General features: G+C 40.8%; 1 protein-coding gene across 3 annotated transcripts in view; it reads left to right on the top strand.

Annotated features, from left to right (window-relative positions):
* The window catches only part of Klp10A (kinesin-like protein 10A), a 664,442-nt gene that overhangs the window by 319,354 nt on the left and 321,403 nt on the right, over window positions 1-23,685 (top strand). For all 3 annotated transcript variants that reach the window (XM_067145844.2, XM_067145843.2, XM_067145845.2), the window contains one exon: window positions 9,103-9,142. In XM_067145844.2, coding sequence (XP_067001945.2) covers window positions 9,103-9,142 — 40 coding nt within the window. The remainder of the gene's footprint in view (window positions 1-9,102; window positions 9,143-23,685) is intronic.

Raw genomic sequence — 23,685 nt, 5'->3', positions numbered from 1 at the left:
ATCGAACCTGCCAAGTTGGGGCCAGAAGGCCAGCGCCTCAGCCGTCTGAGCCACTCAGCCCGGTCGAGTTACAATAGATTGCACAGAAATAAAATCAGAAACGCCAGCAAGAATAGACGAGAGATGTTACATGTATTCTTCGTACAAGTCATGATATACCTTTAAATTATACCTTCAACCATTCATCACCTTCACTTGGAAACTGAGGTTTAAATGCTATATAAAGTATTTTTACTGTTAGCGTAATATGAGAAGTATAAAAAAAATCACTTAAAACAAACTCTCCGGAAGTGAATACTGTGGAATCGTCTTGAAGATGAAGCAACTCGTTCATGAGTTTATTAAAATTTGTTCTTATGCCAATAGTGACTCTATTGTTGCACAATTCTTCACACAAAATTTTAGAATGACGAATAGAATAACAAGTATGATGACTCAGCCGTTGTAGGGTGGTAGTTTGTGGACCCGCTACTGGAAGCACTGGAAGCACTGCAAGCGACGGTGTCCAACACGTGCTCCAGTAGTGTCGGCAAGCCAAGTGTGAAGTGCGGGAGACGTTATTGTGCGAGATATTTCAACTCAGTAATTTAATTTTCTTTGCTTTCAGTTCCTAAAATCAGTTCATTGTGTGTTGTGCACTTACAGCACGTGTTATGTGGCTCGATTAAATTAATAAACATGCCGGACTGTTTTGTGCCTGGCTGTAAGTCAGGCTATGGTAGAGTAGTTAATGGTATTAAGACTCTTTTCACCACCGAAGGATATAAATAAATTTGAAAAATGGGCCATAGCTATTCCACGAAGGGATACTGTGTTAACGCTTAATAGTAGAATTTGTCCAGTTCGTTTCTATGATGATTTGATTGTAAAATCAGATAATTTTATAGTGAATGGTGAAAAAGTGGTTGTCTCATGTGAGATGGAAATTACGTTTAGGAGTAGTGTCTCACATTTTCCCTAATTTGTCGAAATACCTTTCAAGTGAAACTCCCAACAGGAAAGAGAATCTAGACACCACTAGGAAAAAAAGAAAGAAGATTAAATACGGGAGTGCATCAGCTAATGGGGATTTAAAAGGACACTCTAATGTTGAACAAAATTTGTATTATTATTCTAGTATGCTTTCTGATGCCGAAAAGACCTTTTCATTCACCATTAGTTTTAGATTCTAGTCGATACATTTTGAAGTTTTAATTTTAATTTCCATTTCGTTGCACCTCATACCAGTAGGGGCCAATGACTTAGCTGTTAGGCTCCTTTAAACAACAATAATAATCTTTCTAATACTTATCAGTGTTCGTAGTGAGTAAATTTCTTTTTCGTAAGAAAGCTCTTCCTTGTGCTAGTCTGCGTGTTATATTATCCTTACTTCTGCTATCGTTAGTTACATTTACGTCCGACTCGTTGGCTGAACGGTCAGCGTACTGGCCTTCGGTTCAGAGGGTCCCGGGTTCGATTCCCGGCCGGGTCGGGGATTTTAACCTTAATTGGTTAATTCCAATGGCACGGGGGCTGGGTGTATGTGTTGTCTTCATCATCATCATTTCATCCCATCACGACGCGCAGGTCGCCTACGGGTGTCAGATAGAAAGATCTGCACCTGGCGAGCCGAACCCTTCCTGGGATATCCCGGCACTAAAAGCCATACGACATTTCATTTCAGTTACATTTACTACCTAAGTAACAATATTCATCTACTTCCTTTAAGGTTCATTTCCTAATTAAATATTACCTACATCACCTGACTAGGTACGACTGCACTACATTACTTTTGTTTTGGACGTTTTTTTAGATCTTGTACTCCTTACCCAAGACTCCGTCCATACCATTCAGCAATTTCTCCAGACCTTGGCTGGGTTCGTTGTTAATCACTCTTCTAAATGTATTAAGTGTTCGCCCTGTGCCCATCCTCTATGTGACAGTAGTCAAAGTACATTTTCAGTTCGCTCCGAAATAAGACTACGGTTCGAGCAATAATGAAGCGTTTTTAATACGCCCTTCGAAAAGTATATGCGACATTCTTTTCCAGGCTAAGAAAGTAATTCGTGAAAAACTGAACTCAAAGTCGATGTGGGGCGAAATATTTTTTGATTTTATCGATTCTGTAGACAAAATTTCAGTTGATCCTTCAGGAGCTGGCAGTTGTCTTCAACATGTTATGGATATAATCCCCAAACTTGTTTATCATTATCTCAAGTGCCGATTTTTCTTCAGATGAAAGAAATCCGGCGAGATTTACAATCTCGAAAATCCGCCAAATCTTCACGCAAGCTTTCGAAAGTCCAGTAACCGACAAACTGTGTTCGTAAGTAGAGTATTACCTTCAAATAGTTCATGAGTGTTTGTTTTAATATGCTGGGAGTTGTGTTATTTATGTATATATACACTCGAGTAATTTGTACTTTTCGCAACCTGTGATGGTCACATTCTGCGGCATGAGGAGTTCCTTTGTAATATCGGTGAAGGAGGAATTGCTGGAAAAAGAGGAAGAGGACGGCCCAGAGTGTCTTACTTCAAGAACCTGCTTCTGAGGATGAAGTGCAAGATCTACGCTGTGTTGAAAAGACTGGCTCAAGATAGACAACTGTGGCTGCAGCGACAAGGCTTAGCCTTTAAAATATGATGATGATGATGATGATGATGATGAGGTCGTAGCTCTTATATCCGTGTATGCCATTTTTCCATTGTTCTCCGCCGTGGTATTTTAATTGTAATCTCTCATTGTTTAAAAAAAGACGGTGTATATACTGATCACTTACAGAGTTAATACGTTTCCTGTGTCACCATTCCTAAGACCAGCTGATCGGTACCGTGGACCTACCACACTCTAGCGCTGCTTGGCAGGGCGCGCTTGAACTCGATAAGTCATCACACTTGTTATTCTATTCGTCTACCGATTCAGACTGTTTTCAGCTCCGCTCTAATCATTTCAGTCCAAGGCGAATTACCTACATCTGTTTTTCCTAGTTCATCGATGGTAATAACAGCACCCCTGTCAGTTCTCGCCCTCTTCTTGGGAACCTTCTTCCCTTTCGCATATTTTACGGACCCTAGTAGATATAAAATCTACACTGTATTAATCATGTTGTGAGCACTTTAATTTTGACATAATTAAAAGCGATATTACATACCAGCCGTTTTCTGATTTAGTTTCCCCCATTCTTGAGGCAAATTTGTCTTACTAAATCCTGAATCAGAATTACAGTTCTGTGAAATGCCACCAGCCACACACACACACTCACAGTTTGATTCAACAGTTTCGTTCATTGTCAAGATGTAATAGAAATTCGAAGTATTACAGACTTCACTGAATCACATAAAATTAAACTGTAAAATATAATACTGTATGTTTACCTATAATGAGCTAACGTACTTACCTCAACTGTAACCTTGTACGTGCTTTTGCTAACACTCGTCTCTTATGACGAAGCCGGTTAGTATACAACTGGAAACAGTTCGTCTTTCTTCAACTTGTAACACATGGCCACTGTCAGCTAGTTTCTGCGCTTTATTCACTGTTGACTTGCGACTATTTTGGAAGTGTATGTACTCAAACCCATATTGTATTACTACTTCCATAGGAGTACTTCATACCTTGACGACAAGATGCAACGATATTTTTTGCCGTAACTATGACGCAAGTCTTCACCACAGCGGAACGCACTCTCACCCTATTACTTCTCGGAACTCCGCCAGAGCTCTCTGTTATTAGTACTGTGCACGCTCCCTATATCTCAAAACTGGAGGTAATAGACCGGCCTGCTGCGTCTTAACCAGAGCCTCTTTTGCCACCACTTTTCAGAGTTCCTGAAGGGTCTTCACAGCTACCGTAGCGGTCCCAGGGCCCTCGAAGTCCCCACTGTACTTCACCCCTACAGGCAGTCCCCTACTTTGGCTGTCCAAACTCCTTAGACCAGGGGATGGAATTAATTTATTCACACATATTTTTTATTTATGTACCGGTTGGTACACCTATACGCCGCGCATTTGAAGTTTCCGCCTTAAAGTACTCCTCTACAGTTAAAACTCTGAATTAATTCAACTGTTTATCAGAAGATGTAACTGTGTTAATTTCGAATTGTGTTTGTTTACTAATTATCAAGATGTGTGGACATTCTCTCACAGATGTCTCTACCAAAAAACTATGATCATGCACCTTGGTGCGAAGTGAAGGAACTTTTTGAAGAAATTTTGTATTCAGAAGTTTTGGTATTTGCTAAATTTTGTTTTCTCATTTGTGGGTTCCGCCAGTTTTGAACTTAGCCAATCCCGAATTTCTTTAATTTTGGACCAATCATGTCCTCCTTCTTCACATTTGATGTGTGAACTTTAGCCGACGAATAAACGACTGTGGGTGTGTCTTAATCATTCATGAAAGTCTCTTATCTTCCCCGAGAGTATAAAAACTGCTGATTCTCCTGGCTCTCCGCCACACCTAGCTTAGTGTATGGAAGTATAGCAGGAGGCGGGAAGAGCCTTTTTCATCCGCCAGCAGCTCTTCTACAAGGTAATGGCCTTTTAACATCTTTAATTCTTGCCAGCTCAGCAGTTTAGCCCTCGGGGAAGGTTAGAAACTTTTTCTATGTAACCTACCTTTCTAAAAATGTATCTTAGTGCCGGCTTATGTAAGATTTTCTTATTAATTTGACTGTAAATCGGGGATAGAGAGTGCTTTACCCTCTCGAGCTCCCCTTCATTTTTGAGTTGAGGTGACTACGTTTTCTTAACCGATTTTCTACTCTTAATGTATTAAAATTTTCTTATACGAGTCACCTCTCTAGCGTGTTAATCGGCCTAGTGCCCCTTGGGTTTTAACTAGTATTCATGTAGGAATGCAAGCAACGCCTCCATTCACCTTGGTATTTTGGGCCATTTAATTACTCTGTTCTTTTCCACTGAGGCCCAGTAGGTTGGGTACGAGAAACCCCCGTTCCATTTAATGTAAGTTGTGCCTCGATGGCAATTAGGTGTAAAGTCTGGTATTGCCTTTTAATAGGCTTGAAAAATTGAGAGCGGGTCAGCTCTTTCTTGTGTTCGAAATGTGCCTCAGAGAGGCTTGAGATTTAAAGGTGGGAGCAAGGGCTCCATGTTATAAGGGGATTTCTGCCCTTTGGTAATATGTGGTTGTGAGCTGAGAGCTCAGGAATTGTAAAAATTAGGGCGTGTGGCCCAGATTGTTAAAGTTAAAATTACATATTTGGAATAAACGATAGGAAGGAAATTGACCGTGCAGTTGTTAACCTCTGTAATAATATAATAATGCACGAAAGTATATCATTCGTATCGCCAGAAATCCCGCACACTTGCCTACGCACGACAATGGTGCTGGTTACATTGTCAGCAATGACAATGTCAGCAGATGTAATTTACCGCCAAGTAGTGGTCTTGCATCTTGCTGCGGGGTTAATAATAATAATAATAATAATAATAATAATAATAATAATAATAATAATAATAATCTATATTCAACTAATACCATCCACCCTAATAATAATGTTCTGGACCACCGGGCGAGTTGGCCGTGCGATCAGGGGCACGCGGCTCTGAGCTTGCATCCGTCAGCCCTGAAGATGGCTTTCCGTGGTTTCCCATTTTCACACCAGGCAGATGCTGGGGCTGTACCTTAGTGCCACGGTCGCTTCCTTCGAACTCCTACGCCTTTGCTATCCCATCGTCGCGATAAGACCTGTGTCGGTGCAATGTAAAGCAACTAGCAAAAAAATAAAAAAAGTTCTGGACCGTCGTCCAAATGTGCTGGAAACGGGTCCTGGCCGGGTAATGACTACGGATGCAGTCCGGCCGCGGGTTCAGTACCGCCAAGGCACCCAAGACGACACCACGCCGGATCTCCTCAAGGATTTGATCCATATTAAAATTGCTTATAGGAAAAGATGGCCAAGATTTAGGGACCCAACAGACCGGGCAGAATACCTGGACCTAACCCGGGAAGTACGAAATCGATTGCTGGAAAGAAAGATTGAAAAATGGGAACTTTTCTGTAATCTCTCAGAAAACGAGCCAGATGGCGAATTTCGGTGGATTAAATATAAAACGTTAAGCATTCAATTATAAATTTCAGTTTAATACCGTAGCGAAGCACGGGTGTCTTACTACTGTCGGATTTTTTAATTATGGACACTCGAGTTTAGGATTTAATTACAAACGAACCTGTAGGCCTATTGCAATGCGATTTATACCAATATTTTCCTTGTTTAATTCTACATTAGCGTACATAAGACATATTGTTTTCGACGTTCATTAAATATTTTTTATTTGTGGTTGTAATAAATATTGCCCGGGTTTTTGGTTTCTTCTCTAGGAAGCGCTCGCTTAGGAATATATACAAGGAAAACTACTTGTCTGATCGTAATGCAATTTTTATGTTATAACCACATGTATTTGTAGTGTAATACTCAAGTTACAATTTTTTTCAACTATCCCGAAAAAAGTTCTTATCATTTTTCTAAAGCAACTCTTTCTCAGCCCAGGTTAAACGTACAACAGCAAACTTGGGCTTGTTTTGAAGCACTCAGTCATGGTTATCAGAAACAACAACAATTGTAACCGTACAGTTTGGTACCGAATTTATGAAGAGTAATATTGAAAGGAGGTTTTGTGTACGCCGGACCGTGCGATTAACAGCAGGCCGAGTGGTGGAAACGGGCGCAGTGTTGCTGCGTTCAGTAGTAATCACGCGCGCACACAGTACACTCACCTCGGGCAGTTGTGCAACGGAATGCCCATGACCTTGGTTTATCCGCAAGCTATTTTCAGTTGTCCTATGTTCTGCGTGTTGGCCATGTCACTTCAAGATGCCTCCGAGACCGCCCTTATCAGAGGGTGAACTTGCAATGATTTCGAGTGCTATTTGTTTCTTTCAATGTGAGCGGGGGGTGGGGGGGAAGTAGGGGACAAGAGGTTCCATATGTACAAGAAGGTGGCAGATTGTCTTGGATTATCGCTGTCGTCAGTGAAGAGAGTAGGAGCCGCTTCAAAGTAGAACGATGGAAATACGTCATCCAGGTCAAGAAAGAAGCAGTGTGTGAGACCGGGGTGTCCGAAAATCCATCTCGATGATTTTACTTTGGGCACAATACGAAGAAATATGCACGATTTTTATATGAATAAGATACTTAACACAATTAAAAAGCCTCCACATGAAACTGTTAGAAAATATGCCGGATTTTCCTGATATATCAATTTCTACGCTTTTGAAAGTAGTTCGAAGCTTGGGATGCCGCTTCAAAAAACTAAACAGGAAACCAGTGCTGATGGAATCTGTGGCAGTTGCTGCATCCCGATATACCTACCTTAGGCGAATTAGAGACTTAAGAGCACAGGGCTACAAGATCTTCTTTACAAACGGGACGTGGTGCGGACAGAACCATCCTATGAATAATATGGATGGCAAGAAAACGTGGTTGAAGCTTTAGAAAACAACTTTGACAACTATAATCTGTACAGAGGGTACATTCAGCAAATTTATGGATGGCGTAGAGGATTCAAAACACCGTCTGGAGCTGGGAAATGCATCACAATTTTACACATCGGAAGTGAAGAAGGATTTCTTGACGGTGCAGAACTGTGTTTTATTGGCAAGAAAGGCAGTGGTGATTACCACAATGAGATGATCTCGACTCATTATGAAGAATGGTTCACGAAAGTCCTGAGTTTATTGCCTCAAAGGTTTTCTGTCGTTGTAGATCAAGCTCCATATCATACGATGGTCAATCCTTCATCTAAAAACCCGATCATGTCATGGCTGAAACCTGAAATTATATCCTGGATAACATCAAAGAATATTACTGTACTGTGTACTGTGTAACTTTAGTTATGTAGTATTTATCGATACGAGCACTAGTAATATAAATATTTGAGAATTACATTTTAGGCCTTTCCCTAAACTACCATTTCACTCAGCGTGAATAAAATTATTTATGGCCTAGATTTTAGTGACGTATCCCCCGACTTCGCATATCAGTTTTCATTAAATTCTCTTCAGCCGTTTTCTCGTGATGCGTGTAGATACTTGGACAGAAATTACGGAAAATTACGAAGTGCATTTCCTTGTTGCTGTGGACACGACTGATACAGAAATGCCATCCTTTTAAAATTCTGACCATTGTACAGACAAAATTCTTACTTTATGTTAATAAAGAAAATGTAGTATTGTGATCGGCCAAAGCGCTCCTTTTAATAAATACTACTCGAGATTATTATTAGGCTTACTATTATTATTATTGTTATTATTATTTATTGTAATTCTTGTAGTTCGCTTCCGGGAAATATTTGGATGCTCTATGTTTATATAAAGTATTCTTTATACAGAGAGGTTGGAACCAACGCGAACCCCTAGGATCGTTAGAGAGTTGGTCTTACTGAAATATAATTTGAAAAAAAAAATCTATATTTCTTACTGTTGTTTACTGTTATTTACCAGTTGCTGAAGTTAGCCCATCAGATCGCTTCGCGGGCGAATTCAAGTGGGCTTTGAGAGGCGATTTTCTAGATGTGCACGTGGCTTAAGGCCGGCTTGAGAGCCATGACGAGAAAGAAGAATCAAATACAAACACGTAGGTTTCATTCGGTGTCAGCGTAGCGTACTTGATATGGCGCGATCCTGTCAGCTCGGAGCTTAATGTTCAAATCCCTCCCCTGCCAAAGGTTTCCTTTCTTTAGTTTGCTTCTCAAACCGGCCTTAAGTACGTGCAGATTTAGCAACGTCGCTTCTCAAAGTCAATTTAAATTTGCCCACGAAGTGATCTAACAGGCTAACTTCAGCGACTGATAAAATGACAACGGCGCGAGATACCGACATATTCTGTTTTTCAAATTTATTTACGAGTATGACCTGCACTCTATCGCTCATATACCCGGTTCACCTTTGTTGACCTTTGTTGTGACCATCCTGTAAGGGCTGCTTTTGCTCTTTTATTCACTTATCTGTATGTCTGTTTTTCTGATAGATTGTGTCAGTTTTTATGGACATGACTAATTCGAATACGTGATTTTTTTTCTTGTGTGTAGTACATTTTCATATAATTTGTGGCATTCATAACTGTTTCTTGGTTGATTAATTCTGTGTTTTAAATTTTATTTTAGAATGCGTCCAGGGCGTCCATCTCGGTCATTCCTTCTAAAGGTAAGTGTCGAGTTTGTCAATGGAAATTATGAGAATACTTCTAACGTAGCGGATTCATTTCCTGTGGACATTGTTAATTTAATAAAGTAAGCTGATTACTCTGATGTGCTGTTGTGTGCATGTGGCTAATGAGCTACTAACCCTAAAGACCGTAACGCACAATTTTGTTCAACCATCGATCTTTCTCATGGACTCTCGCTCCTTCTTGTTGCGTGACTACTTCATGAACCCTGATGAACTTGATATTACATCCACCTGTGACATAATATTCTTTTACCATTTTCACCCCAGGATAAATATTGGGGCTTCACGTTAATTAACGACACGATCGCTTCCTTCCCATTCTTCGCCCGTTTTCTACCTCATTGTCGCCATTAGACCCTGTGATGTAAAGCATACTGTAAAAAGAATAAAAACGTAGTAATAAAAACTTCAATGTTTCCTATACATCTCGTCAGTATATATATGTTTCGTATGGAACAAATGATCTACATTATTTAACACAAATATGTACGTAGTGAATTAAAATGAATATCAAGACTCCTCAGCCAAGAAAGCGCTGGAGGTGATGCCTTCATGAACTCTTCCCAAACACCTGTGAAGCTACGCTGTGGACACTGCCGAATGATGTGGTTCATCGTCTGTTCTTGAGCTCCGCAGTCGCAAGCAGGTGAATCTAGCCATCCCCATTTGTGCAGCATTGCTTTGCACCTACCGTGACCAGTTCGTACGCGGTTTAGTTGGCACCACGTAGCTCTTGGTAGATCAGTTCCTGGAACATGCTGGGAAGGATAATCTAATTTGATTTGACGAGATGGTGAGAAATATTTCCACCCTTCCTTCCAGACTTTGTTGATGTTGAAAGGCCCTGGCTGCTTAATAATGTTGTCATCCCAAATAGGCTTCGTGGATTTCGGACGCATAGTTCGTGGATTACTCAGCATTGAGTGAATCGGAAGGTGTTTAAAGTAAGGACAGATGTAAGTTTTCCAAGTTTGGGCAGCAGCTTGTTGTCTTCTCAGTTGTGGAGGAGGTAAACTTGCCAGTACGTGCAACCATGGCACAGGGGTTGATCTTAATGTGCCCGTTACGATCCTTAAGGTCTCATTGAGTTGAGTATCCACTCTGTGGACATGAGCACTTCTATACCATACCGGTGCATAGTATTCGGCAACAGAGTAGACCAGTGCAAGGCTTGCCATACAAAGAGTACTTGCATCAGCACCCCATGTTTTGCCGACTAGTTTGCGAATGATGTTATTCCTGGTCCTAAGTTTTCCTGCGGTATTCTCTTGGTCTTTTCTGTAAGTCAGAGAGCGGTTCAGAGTAACTCCCAGGTATTTGGGGTTAGGATTGTTTCTCACCCTTTTTCCGCAGAATGTAATGTTCAGCTCTTGTTTATAGATTCTATAGTTCAGGTGGAAAAGCTGTGACCTCCGTTTTTGACGGGTTTGGGCAAAGCCTCCATTGTCTGAAATAGTTTTCTAGTTTTTGTAGATCCTGTGTCAGGATTTCTTCTTCAAGATGGTTAGTTTGAGTTGCTATGGCAGAGTCATCAGCATAGCAGAACTTACGGGACATTGTTTCTGGTACATCACTTGTATATAGATTAAAGAACAATGGGGCCAAGACAGATCCTTGAGGGAGGCCATTCTTGATGGTGTACGACTTGCTCATCTTGTCACCTGAACACAATCTGAAATAACGATTCCTTAACATGGTAGGTAACAGGGCAGTGAGTCTTCTACACGGTAGTGCTTGTTTTATCTTCAACATTAATCCATCAGTCCACACTGTTATCATACGCAGCAGTTAAGTCGATGAAAGCCACGGATGTTTTCAATCCTCTTTCGAAACCTGATTCTATAAAGGATGTTAAAGCTAAGACTTGCTCACAACAGCTTCGTTTTTCCCTGACTCCAGCCTGTTCTGGTGGTATTCTGCTGTCTAATGTGCAGTATATTCTGTTGTAAATTAGGCGTTCCAGAATTTTATAGCAAACGCTGAGGAGTGAAATTGGGCGGTAGTTTGCTGGTTTCCCAGGTTTAAGGATTGCGATTATTTTTGCAATTTTGAACTCTGGTGGTGTTTGTCCTTTGGTGAGGATATCTGAGAAGAAATTCCTGAGCCGCTTCCTACCATTACTTCGTAGGTGACGTATAAATTCTGGGAATATACCATCCAGACCAGCTGCTTTTTCAGATTTCAAAGTTCGAATTGCTTGATTGAGTTCAGCACTCGCAAAAGGAGAGGAATAAAATGGGTTATCATCCAGCTGATCATTGATTGCTTTAAGACTCTCTTGTATAATTTTGTATTGGCAGGCATCTATCAGAACATCTTCCGACCTCTTTTTAATGTGTTGTGCGATGGAGGTTGGATTAAGTTCAGTTCTGGAAATCGGCAGTGTTGTTGCTGCTCCAAGTTTTCTAACAAGTGACCAACATTTGTGACTGAAGTGAGTAAAATCAAGGCCTTTGGGTGTTTAAGGATTGTAGAATCTGCATGCCTAAGGCAGGATCTCAGTTTCCTTCGTATGCTTTAGCAAGCTCTTCAGTCTCTTCATTCCAGCAAGGAATGTTGTTCCTTATATACCCACGACGTATGTTACGTTTTGCTGCTTCAATAATTGTTCCAAGAAAGAGTTTATTTCTCTAGTTTAGGTGGAATCCAGCAAAGATGAGAATCAACCTCATGAGAATATTTCATCCATTGCGCTTTCTTGAAGTTCCATCTGGGTTTCTGTTTTGTTGTAATTAATGGGACTTATAGGCCGATGGTTAAAATAATTGGACGATGCTGGCTGCGTGGAAAACCTGATGGTAAATATCTTGTGTGAGGTAAAGGAATATGGTTAGCATCCATTGTTGTAAGGCAGACATCAGGATTGGTGTCCTTACGCCATCTAGCAGAATGGAAAGATTTTTGTCTTTTGCATCGTAGGATAGATGGAGTTGGTTCTGGTCCATCCAGTCTGAGAGCTTTTCTCCGTTTTCATCATTTTTGTCATATCGCCATGAAGTGTGATGACTGTTGAAATCACCAAGGTATAAACACCTGGATGACTTATGTTTGGAAGAGGGGGATCTGGCCAGCGTTCCTGTGGTGATTTTTACACTGCAGATATTGTTGTTCCCATTACGTTGACAGAGATGATTTCAGTGTTACTTTGTCGGTAGCAAGAACTAACACTGTAATCGGATATGTCCTGGCGAATGTACATGGTAGAACCATAAATCTCTGAACCAAGAATGCCTACAATTTTATAACCGGGTATTCTTGCTCTAGAGTCTACCTGATCGTCTTTTAGATGGGTTTCTTGTAGGGCGATGAGATCAATTTTATGTTCTTTAGATAATTTTCACACCGAGCTCGATAGCTACAGTCGCTTAAGTGCGGCCAGTATCCAGTATTCGGGAGATCGTGGGTTCGAACCCCACTGTCGGCAGCCGTGAAGATGGTTTTCCGTGGTTTCCCACTTTCACACCAGGCAAATGCTGGGGCTGTACCCTAATTAAGGTCACGGCCGCTTCCTTCCCACTCCTAGCCCCTTCCTGCCTCATCTTCGCCATAAGACCTATCTGTGTCGGTGCGACGTAAAGCAAAATAACAAAAAACAAAAAAACAAAAAAAAACAAAGATAATTTACTCAGATATTCGCATTTATCTTTGGATATGCCTTCAATGTTCAGTTGTAGGACACGGGCACAAGGTCCAGTGCATTTTGAGTCCTATGTGGATTGGCTCTTAAAGGAGCCGTTGGGATAAGTTTGTAGATCATAAAAACCTGGAGAGATACCAGATCTAGTTCGGTTACCGTTTGTGTAGACTTTCTGCCGTCTTGCTCTTGCAGTCCGTTGCCCAGGGTACACCATCTTGGAGGTTGTCTACACGTCGTACCAAAAATTGCCCTTCTTAAGATGGCTGACGAAATGGGCAGGCTCTCTGACCTAGATGATGCTTGTTGTTTAAAGGGGCCTAACATCGAAGGTCATCGGCCCCTCTGACCTAGACAACCGCGTGAAAACAGAGTAGAGTGCACATCTTCTTTGTGGTCTCCATGGTAGTGATGGCAGACGAAACAAAATGGGTGCCAGTTAGGGCAAAATGTTTAAAATAGATATAACGCGTTTCGCTCTAAGTAGTGATATCTGTGGAACGATTGTAGCATTGAACAAGATGGCAGATACTTAGGGCACAAAACTGATAATAAATGACCCTAAAACACTATTAAATGAACGTGGACTCACTAGATAACACCAACACAAACTCAGCACCCAAAATAAAATCACAAATACCCACTGGAAACCACAAACGAAGCGCAGTTCTTCTTTACAGACGGATATAAGACGCGCTACCACTACACATCTTATTCACTGGTGGCGCCTACTGAAGTCGGTAATCTCTTGCTCAGGGGTATCGGCAAGAGTGGGGAAAGGGTTACGAAAAGAGTGAAAACGAGACTCCCAACGCCAAAAATTGATCAGGGGAAGTTGGAGTGGAAAGCTAAAATGGAAGAGGCTGACACAAGAGGAAGAAATGCCAGACTCAGTTAGGGGGTTCGTGGACGCCACCCGCGCTCCAAATTTATGCGAGCTCCTGGGGTTACCCCATTTGGTCGCCTCTTTCGAAAGACAAGTTACCGTGGATGTTTTCTTACTGCTCGCACCCAGTGGGTTATCTTCTGCGTCAAACCTTATTTAGTAAGGGGCGGATATCTGACATGTCACATTTGTTCGAAGAGCTTTAGTGTGATTTGTAACAGTATAAAATCATTTGTGTAAGTCATTTGAAGAAAATAGCATGTTGTTTATTTTTCCAAAAAATTATTTTGGACCTTTCCGATATATTTTGTAATATTTCGCTTTGGATTGATTGATGGATTGTTTGATGGATTGTTTGATTGATTGATTGATTGATGGTTTGATTGATTGATTGATTTATATATTTCAACCAAACTTGGTACATTTACGATTAACATCTGGAGACGAAAATTGTGGGGGTGAGTCTTCCATAGCACCCTTAAGGGTGGGGAGTCAGGGGGGTGGTGGATTTTAAAATCGAAAATGCCTAATCCATAGTTTTCGAGGTCGCTGAGATGAATGGTGATACTCCGGAATTTTTATAAGCTCATGTTCAGCCCGCTTTGTGTAAGGGGGTGAGGAGGGAGCGAGGTATAAAAATAATCGATAACATTGTCGAATCCACAGTTTTAAAAGTCCAAAATCAGCCCTCTCTGGTATAGGGTTTGAGAAAGAATAAAGAAAGAAAATATCCAAAATGATCGAGGTAATGGACGTATGTGCGGTATGTTCAAACTAGCTATCGATCAACGTTGATAAAAATATGACTTGCTATCTGGAAAAAGTATTTTTTGCGGGAAGACACCCATAAACACACTAGGGCAGGGGGTGAAAATAATTATTTTACCGTCTATTTCCTAAACGTTAAGTGCTTATATGTCTGCTTATGAATAGCAGTGTGATATATATGTATTTAATGCGGCCAGTAATAGTATCGAATCAGTTTTTGCGACTACTGGAGCGATTTCAACAAAACTTGGTACAGTTATATATATAATCCTATTTGTTCGGGGCGTCGACCTACAAAGATATTTTGCCTCTACTTGCACCATATGTTATAAACCTGCGTGTATTTGGATATTGCGGAAGTGTAAAGTGTTGAATGTAAGGGAAGGGACGTTAAGGACGAGACAAACACCCAGTCCCCAGGCCAGGGATATTAATTATTTACAATTAAAATCCCGGGGCCGGCGGGTGACAGGCGGACGCGTTGCCCCCCACACACTTATGACTTACTATTAGGAGATAAACCGCATGGGGGTTATGACAACTTTAGTGCCCCTAGAGGTAAGGGTTGGAGAGGGTGAGCTATAAAAATAATCGATTAATAGTGTCGAATCCATGGTTTTCGGGGTCGCTGAAATGAATACGACACTCCGGATATCGTTTAAGTCCAAGTTGAGCCACAGTCGGCAAGGGGGGTGAGAAGGGCTGAAGAAAAGAAAATGTCCAAATGGCCGAGATATTGTCTGTGTTTTTTTTTTTCAGCAAAGCTGTCGACTGAAGTCGGGGGAAAAATACTGTGGGGGCACGGCACCCTTAGAAGCCCAAGAAAAGGAGCGAAATAGAATTATAACTAGCCTTGAAGTTCAGGCATTTAATTTTGCTAAAATAATCAGGCAAATTAGCACTTAACGTGTAGGAAATGGGTAGTGAAATAATTAAAATAGGCATTTATAATGGCAAAAATTGGGCACTAAAATAACGATGCTTTAATGTAAGCTACGTAGCACACACCTGCATCACAGTACTTAATCATACATACCCCTGTAGGTGGTGATAATAGAATAACGTCAACGGCATCCCCGTCTGACAGGATAGGCGACTAAAAGGATGACCAAGGCCCCACAAGTTGCGAGTTTGGGTTGACGACCACGGTTCCCCTAACGGAGTCTAGCTGTGCTTCCACTTATGTCAGGTTCCTTGCTCTTACGTTTCCTGTCTGACCGCGACGGTATTATATTTGCGAGGCCTAGGGAATCTTTCGTTTTAGCGCTGTTCGTGGTCCTCCTTTCTTTTGCCGATACCTTTTACTTCTGATCAGTGTTATCAGAGGATGGTTACAAAGTTGTTCTTCCTGTCAAAGCAGTCACCACCAGCACTAAATTTTACGTATGAGGACGTGACCTAGCAACCCTCATATCATTTATGTGATTTTTTCCTATCTATTAAGCTAAAATACTTTTTCTTTATTAATTCAGTACATTGGAGCTACATAGTCTTTTCTTTCCAGCGATTAATTTTAATACATAAATAACAGCAGAAAATATCTACAACTTAAAAATGGCGTTAATCTATAAAATAGGCTACGGAAGCTAAAATCAGCCCCCCCCCCAAAAAAAGGCAAAATAATTGGTTTGACCGTTCTCAAACGTACGAAAACATGCTTGTCTCTGTTACACTTCGATCCACCGAGATAAAAAAAGGTATTTTACCTAAATTCCGGGCTCTAATAATGACTAAAAACGATCGCTATTAATATTGAATCTGTTCTTTTCGGGACTAAGAGAGTGATTTCAACCAAACTTAGTACACTTATGTCTTACTATGAGGAGACAAACTGCGTGGAGGTATGACAACCCTAGCACTCCTGGGGGGAGGGGGTAAGGTGTAAAAATAATCGGACATAGTGTCAAATCCATTCTTTTCGGGGTAGTTGTGATGGATAGTGACACTGCGGATTTTTTTTAGAAGTTCAATCTCCTTTCGCATAGGGTGTGAGAAAAGGTGAGAAACAAATTTCCGAAATGACAGATATAATGAACATATGTATGTTCCAGCATTGTTCTCAACCAAAATTGATGCAATTGATGATCTAGTATCTGGAAAAAATGCCTTGGGGGTAAGAGACTCCTGTGCCCTAGAGTAGGGGTAAAATATAAAAATAACCAAAAAAGACTGAAATATGAGTCGAATCCATAATTTTGGGGGTCGCTGAGATAAACTGTGACACTGTGGATGGTTAAGTCATACTTCAGTCGCAATCAGTATGGAGGTTGAGAAGGGTGAAAATGAATGTAAAAATAACCGATATTATAGATATATATATGGGTATGTTTCAGAATAGTTATCAACGAATCTTGGTACACATACGAATTACCATCTAAAAGAAAAAATAATATGGAGATGAAACATCCTAACCCCCCGGTGGGTGTGGGGAATGGGGCGAGGGGGATTATATAAAAAATATGTGGAATAACCGATATAAATATGGAATCTATTGTTTGTGTCGCTGAGTCGAATTGTGACGCTCTGGATACCGTTTAAGTCCACGTTCAGCCTCCATTTTGACAAGGGAGGGGGCGGGGGACCTGAAAGGGGCTTAAAAACATAGTCCGAGATTAGTGTGAATACACTGCTTTTAGGGTTGTAAGGCTGGTTGATGACGGTCTCATTGACAGTTGAAATCGTGTACATCGTATCTATAGCGTGACGGGTAAATACGTAATCACTTTTATTTTTTTGAAATGACCAAATATTTCCCAGTCAGTTCGAGCCTCCACAATTTGGACAAAGTTTTACTCGAAAATTAAATAATCTAAAACTTGAAATCAGACGCTTCTAAATAACTCTAAAACTACTTATAGACAATAAAATCATCTCAAAAAGGAATTCTTTAAACACTAACTTCACACATATCTGGTAATAAAGATCTTAAAGGTAAACATTCACAGACTGTCGGGCAACGCCGGGTACGTCAGTTAGTAATATTTAAAATAGGAGTGTTGTGTGTACACTGCACAGAAATGAAAAGTAATGGTCTGTATTGACCGTGTCGGCAGCAAGAAGGAAATTACATTTTAAATTTTACAAGTAATGTATGTAGCCTACTATATGTATGCGGATTACGAGAACATTGCGGAACAGAATTTGTTGAAATTCTGTATGTACAGTCGGGGAATACGGCACCACTCTTTAGGCTATAAATAATTTCATTCATGCCGAGTAAATTAGCAGTTTAGGGGAAGGCGTAATATTTAATTCTCAAATACTTACAAGTGGTCCTGTCGATAAATACTTGTACTACGTAATAATTATAATTTACGATCATTTATATATTGTACAGTAGTACGGTAACGGCTGTGATAAGAGATATTAATGAATTTAGACTTGTGTTTCTTAACGGCGAGCCACGAGAAAACAGGCGAAGATAACTGTTTGAAAATCTGTATGTAAATTCGGTGAATAACACTACAGTTTCGGCTGTACAGTGATTTTATTCATCCTGGGTGAAATGGAGTGTAGGGAAAGCCGAAAATTTAAATTATTAAATACCTTAGTGGTCCTACCTATAAACATTACACAAGCTATTGGGAGTACAATTTCCGATCATTTGTCATACAGTTTTACCGGCTGTGATCAGATACACTCATAAATACAGACTTTAGTTGCTTAATCCCTAACGCAGAGCATCCCTAACATGGAAATATTGTTCAGTCGTGTTAACTGGCGATGATGGTGGTTTTCGTCGCGATTGTCTTTACTTGAAAACTACGTGGTCATCTCCCCATATCGATAAAGAAGATTGTGAAGATGACTGTCACAATGGGAAAGACAAATCATGCCGGGCTGAGTGTCTAAGACGGTTGAGGCGCTGGCCTTCTGACCCCAACTTGGCAAGTTCGATCCTGGCTCAGTCCGGAGGTATTTGAAGGTGCTCAAATACGTCAGCCTCGTGTCGGTAGATGTACGGGCACGTATAAGAACTCCTGCGGGACTAAATTCCGGCACCTCGGCGTCTCCGAAAACCGTAAGAGTAATTAGTGGGACGTAAAGCTAATATTAAGACAAATCATAAAGGGACGATCGTTTTAAGAAGACAAAGAGGGAGTCATTACAGGAGGAAGGAAGATCCTTGGAAGATAAATACATGAATCGATTTTCTTTAAACTGGCGTAACTCACTATTCGATCTACTTCCTCTTTTTGCGCATTTTGGCAACTTAACATAGCCCTGCAGCGTAATTTTAAATGGGCGTGTACCCTTTACCATTTATTGTAATTATTCCCATGTAAGAAAAGGTTACATTGAGCTGCATCGTACAGTAAGCGGTATCATGAACCAAACTTCCTTCATGGGTCTTAGTTTAAAGGACACCACTACCATCATCATAACGCCATACTCAACTGAAATGTTCCCATAAAAAAATAATAAAAATAAAAAAAAGCAAAGATACAAGACATGATGAAAATCCAGACCTACATTCCTCACGTGCGCAAGGACTTCTTCACAGAAACATTTTCGTGGTCAACCGAACATGCAAGTGATACAGAATAAGTACACTGAAAAAGGGCCAGATTGGATAAAAATATTGATGTTAATGATATTATTCTGCTAGTCTAATTTGTTATATACAGTAAGAATCAACATACTAGCTAAAAACTGCATTTTTGTTGGTATGGTTGTGGACCTTGAAATTTTGAATCACGCTGACCAGAATATGGTCTGCACCCGTCTATGGAGTTGGGTTAGTGGTGGATATTCGTAGGTCTTCGGTATCGAAGACTACAGTGCCGAAGACCTGGGGTGTCATAGTTGCCTATGTTCCTGATCAGCGGATTTTGGATCTCACTGAGCGAGTCATAAAATTTCGCAGCAGTGTTGTGAATCCTGCTGTGAATGGTGGGGTGTTGGTACCATAGAGTTAGTAAACGACACACTGGAGGTAGCATTGGCGCCACCGTCTACGAGAGAATCGCTGTAGCGCGCGGAGCATGTTGAAATCGCAGCTGTTTAGCAAAAAGCTCACTCCGCTGTACTCATGAATGTAAATTGGGGACTTTTGAAACTGTGTGGATATAGATAAGGTTTAAAATTCTTACATGTAAACATTCTCAGGTACTACAGTATACTTGCGATGCTTCTCTTCAGTAAAAAAAAAAAAAAAAGAAATCCCAGAAAGCATAAATACAGGACTAAATGCGTGAAAAAAGGGCGGTGTTCAGGTGCAGTTAAGTAAAACAAAATCAATTTACTGCTCGTATTAAGTCTTCTAACAACATACGTGTAGAAGGAGGGCACGTATATTTCGCTATTTTTTGGGGTAAATGGCCAGGACTTGGGCATAATTCTGCCCAACGACCGAAAATATCCTCTCGTACGAAGCGGATGAGTTATTGGCGAGATTTTGGGATAAAGTAGTCATATCGCCAGTTTAGACCCTAGCTTTCTGAGCCCAAGTTTCTAGGTTCGAGCCTGGCTCAGTCCGGTGATACTTGAATGTGCTCAAATATGTCAGTCTCCTGTAGATAGATTTACCGGCGCATGAAAGAACTCCCGTGGGAAAAATTCCGACACCTCAGCATTTCCGAAAACCGTGCAAGTACTTAGTGGGACATAAAGCTATTATTATTCAATGTTTTCTGAACGTAATTACAAGTGGAAATAAGACACTCAGTTGTGGTTTCAGTCTGTTATGGAGTTTTTATTTAGCTTTTCTTGAAAAGCATGACTTGCTGTAAGATTTTAATTTGTAAAACGATTTCCGTTAATGGAAAGGGAGAGTGGTAAATTATATGATTGAAGAGAACTGACAAAATACTGAAGTATTTTTTATAATTTGCTTTACATCGCACCGGCACAGATAGGCATTATGGCCTTATGGCGACGATGGGATAGGAATGGACTAGGAGTGGGCAGGAAACGACTGTGGCCTTAATTAAGGTACAGCCCCAGCATTTTCCTGGTGTAAACATTGGAAACCATCTTCAAGGCTGCCTACAGTGGGGTTCAAACCCAGTATCTCCTGAATACAAGCTGACAGCTACGTGACCTAAAGCCTGCAGCCACTCGCTCGGTATCATGTACATCAATTTTCTAGATATTCGCTTTCAAAGGCATGGTCATTCAGTGAAAGGAAAAGGGCGCCCATTATATTTCGTAAAACATTAATTTCAGTCTTCAAGGTAAGATCCAAAGAATGTCATTCACGCCGGCAGGGGAATCAGACGGGGAGTCAGCCCAACCAGGGCAATTCACACGACAATAAGTGTCACGTAAATGATTATTTTACACGCACGGAAATGAATTTCAAGGAAATTACCTGTGAAATACGCCATTTCCCCTATGAACCCCTCTATACAGCCATGAGCTGCACAGAAGACTGGAATTTTCCTTCAGAGAAGTATATACTTCAGTTTATCGGGAAGCTCCAGTAGTGCCAGAGACGTACCAGCTGCACCTCTGTAATTGTAGTACGTAGGGCGGGAAACCTAAGGTCCTTAATTTAAAAATGAGTGCCTGGTGCCAAACCTTATCGAACGCACGCGCAATATCGAGAAAACAAACTCATGCATTCTACGATAATTGTATGTTTTAGTAATTCTTAGTGAGACGAATCAATTGGTGGCAGGTGCAATGGCCACGCCAAAAACAGATTTGTTCGTCGTTCATCACTTTCAGGTAGTCTTTAATTATATTTAGCCGGGTAAGGAAGAGGGTCTCAAAGTTTGGATATGATGCTGAGGAGGGATATCGGGTGGTAGTTCTGTGGGAATGTCTTGTCTTTTAAGGGTTTGGGGATCATTATTACTTTCGCTATTTTCCAGCAGGCCGGGAAATGGCCAACCCGGAAAATAGCATTAAAAAGTTTAGTTAGACATGTCAGCGCCTTTCTCGGGAGGTTCTTGGGAAACGACGCTGAACGCTGTCAAGTCCAGGCGATTTCCTGTTCTTGAGTCGTTTAATAGCGGCGAATAGTTCAGACGGCGAAATGAATTTGAAGTCAGATGGGAGGTCTGTCTCGCCAGTCTCGTGTAGTTCATTTTCGGCGAATTCTACGAAATCTTCATCGCAAGGCTCGTCGTTTGGGGCACACTCACTCTCGAACGTGTCCGCCAGGGCGTCGGCCCTTTCGTTGTCTGAATAGGCGAATCCATTCCTGCCGTGGAGGGTGAGTATGACAGTCTTATTGTTATTAAATTTCCGAGCCAGCCTGTGGAGGGAGTTGTCAGCCACATTTAGACCCGCTAGCCTAGACCGCCAGGCAGCTTGCCTATGGTTTTAATCATAATTCGGAGGTTACGCTTGCACCTATTCCACTTACGCTTTAAGTACTGATCCCTGGTTTCACGCCACAGCCTACGAACTCTGTTCTTAATTTTGATCTGCGTTACGATCTCAGAAGGGAGCGTGTCATTACGTTGTACAACGCTCGGTCCCTCGGCGGAAGATTCTGCGGCTCTAACGATAGGAGATGAGATCTGCTCCGCTAGGCTATCAATCTCGAACGGGCTTTTCACACTGGGATTGCCATTAATTTCAGAGGAGAGAGCGGTTCGGGAAGGGTATCTCATCCTAGTTTATAATTCAAATTTCACGGCTTCATATATTATCAAGCCTTATATATATTTACCTTAAAAATCTAATTTTAAACATAAAAATCTATTAACTTCTATACTGATAATGTCTACTTTAGCTCTACGTATAACCGCGGCGGCTGGCATAACTTTAGCCGGCCACATATTACTAATTCCAAGTTCCCTTAATAAATATTAAATACTGAAAATCATATTTTAGGTTTTAAGCATTATATATATTTATATTAACAAAAGTTCACATGTAAAATATAAAAATGTAAACAACTAACCAAGGAAAAAACTTACAATAAAATGGTGGAACAACTAATTAATAATCACTTTTATAATAAACATCCTATAAATAATCAAATGTAATATAATGTACCCGTTTTGAGTATTTCCTGGCGTTAAATTTTTATCGTGTTTTTTGCCCCTACACGATCAAAATTATTTATCTAATCACATACTAACATATGGAGCACACCTGCTACTTACAAGTAATTTCACTTTAAATAACATAATAATAATAATAATAATAATAATAATAATAATAATAATAACCACCCTTCGGGTGGCCCGTAATAAATATTTAAGAGAAATGTAATCATAGAATTTCTGGGCGTATTGCTTCCTTCGTTCAGTATTTCATTCCATTTACAATGTTGTGAGTGAAGGAATAAACAATCATGGGGCGACAGCGTTGCATCTTTGAGCGTGTTAAATAATAAAGAGCGTTACTGCTACCAGCAGATGGGAGGAGAAACGATCTGGGGCATTCCTTGACTGACAAGTGTGTCTTAATTACAGTATGTTCTTACACTGTATGTGCAGCTACGGCTGTTTGATAAACGAACAGACTGTGGATATTGCCTGTAAGAGACAAGGACATCCTCTGCGAGTGGAACGAGGAAACTTGTGCATACGTGCGGAGCATTATCTCTGCTTCCATCTTACACCCTCACTTTCCCCCACCCGCTTCTCTTCTTTGAAGCACGTCAGCGGCTTGTGCTCTGGCGTAGCAAATGCGGCGAGTTCGTCAGTTTGAATGGCGCGCCCGGAAGTAACAATGTAACCTCATTTTCTGAAAAAGAAGAAAATTCTCCGCCAATCAGATTCTTCCGTCGTTCTTAACATAGCACGCAGCATTCCTGATTTTGTTTTCGGTATAGTTCTGGTACACCTTGTATAGAGCAAACTAAGCAAGCGCTAAGGTACCCTCGGTAATTAATATATTTCTTCCATGATTTTTCGCATAATTCATCCAGTGTGTTCTGGTTAGGTTGCAAGAAAGTATACATAACTCAAGCAAGTTAGACTGTAAGTCAGTACACGTACCGCATGCATTCGGGCTAGGGAGTGCCTCGGCACTTCGCTAATTATGGGTCCTGAGAAGAAGCCCCTGGTAAAAGGGACGAAAGGGCATTGGGGAAACATACAATTTTTCCTTAAAAGCTACGACTCACTCTGGTTGCCGTGGAATGTCACACAAGGACCTTTCAAGAATCTGTGCTTTTTTTCTCGTGGTTCTCAGTCTTGCAGCGCAGCCTTCAGTGTGTGTTCTTGCCGGTTCCTGTGTGAAGTTACCAGTGTTTTGAGTGAGAACATTTATTATTTTTATGTGTATTTAGCATTGTGCTATTGGGTGATTACAACGAAATGTGTC

The sequence above is a fragment of the Anabrus simplex genome, chromosome 4 (assembly GCF_040414725.1).
Source record: "Anabrus simplex isolate iqAnaSimp1 chromosome 4, ASM4041472v1, whole genome shotgun sequence".
In the NCBI taxonomy this organism is placed as follows: Eukaryota; Metazoa; Arthropoda; class Insecta; order Orthoptera; family Tettigoniidae; genus Anabrus; species Anabrus simplex.
This window is presented reverse-complemented; position numbering and strand designations above follow the sequence as displayed.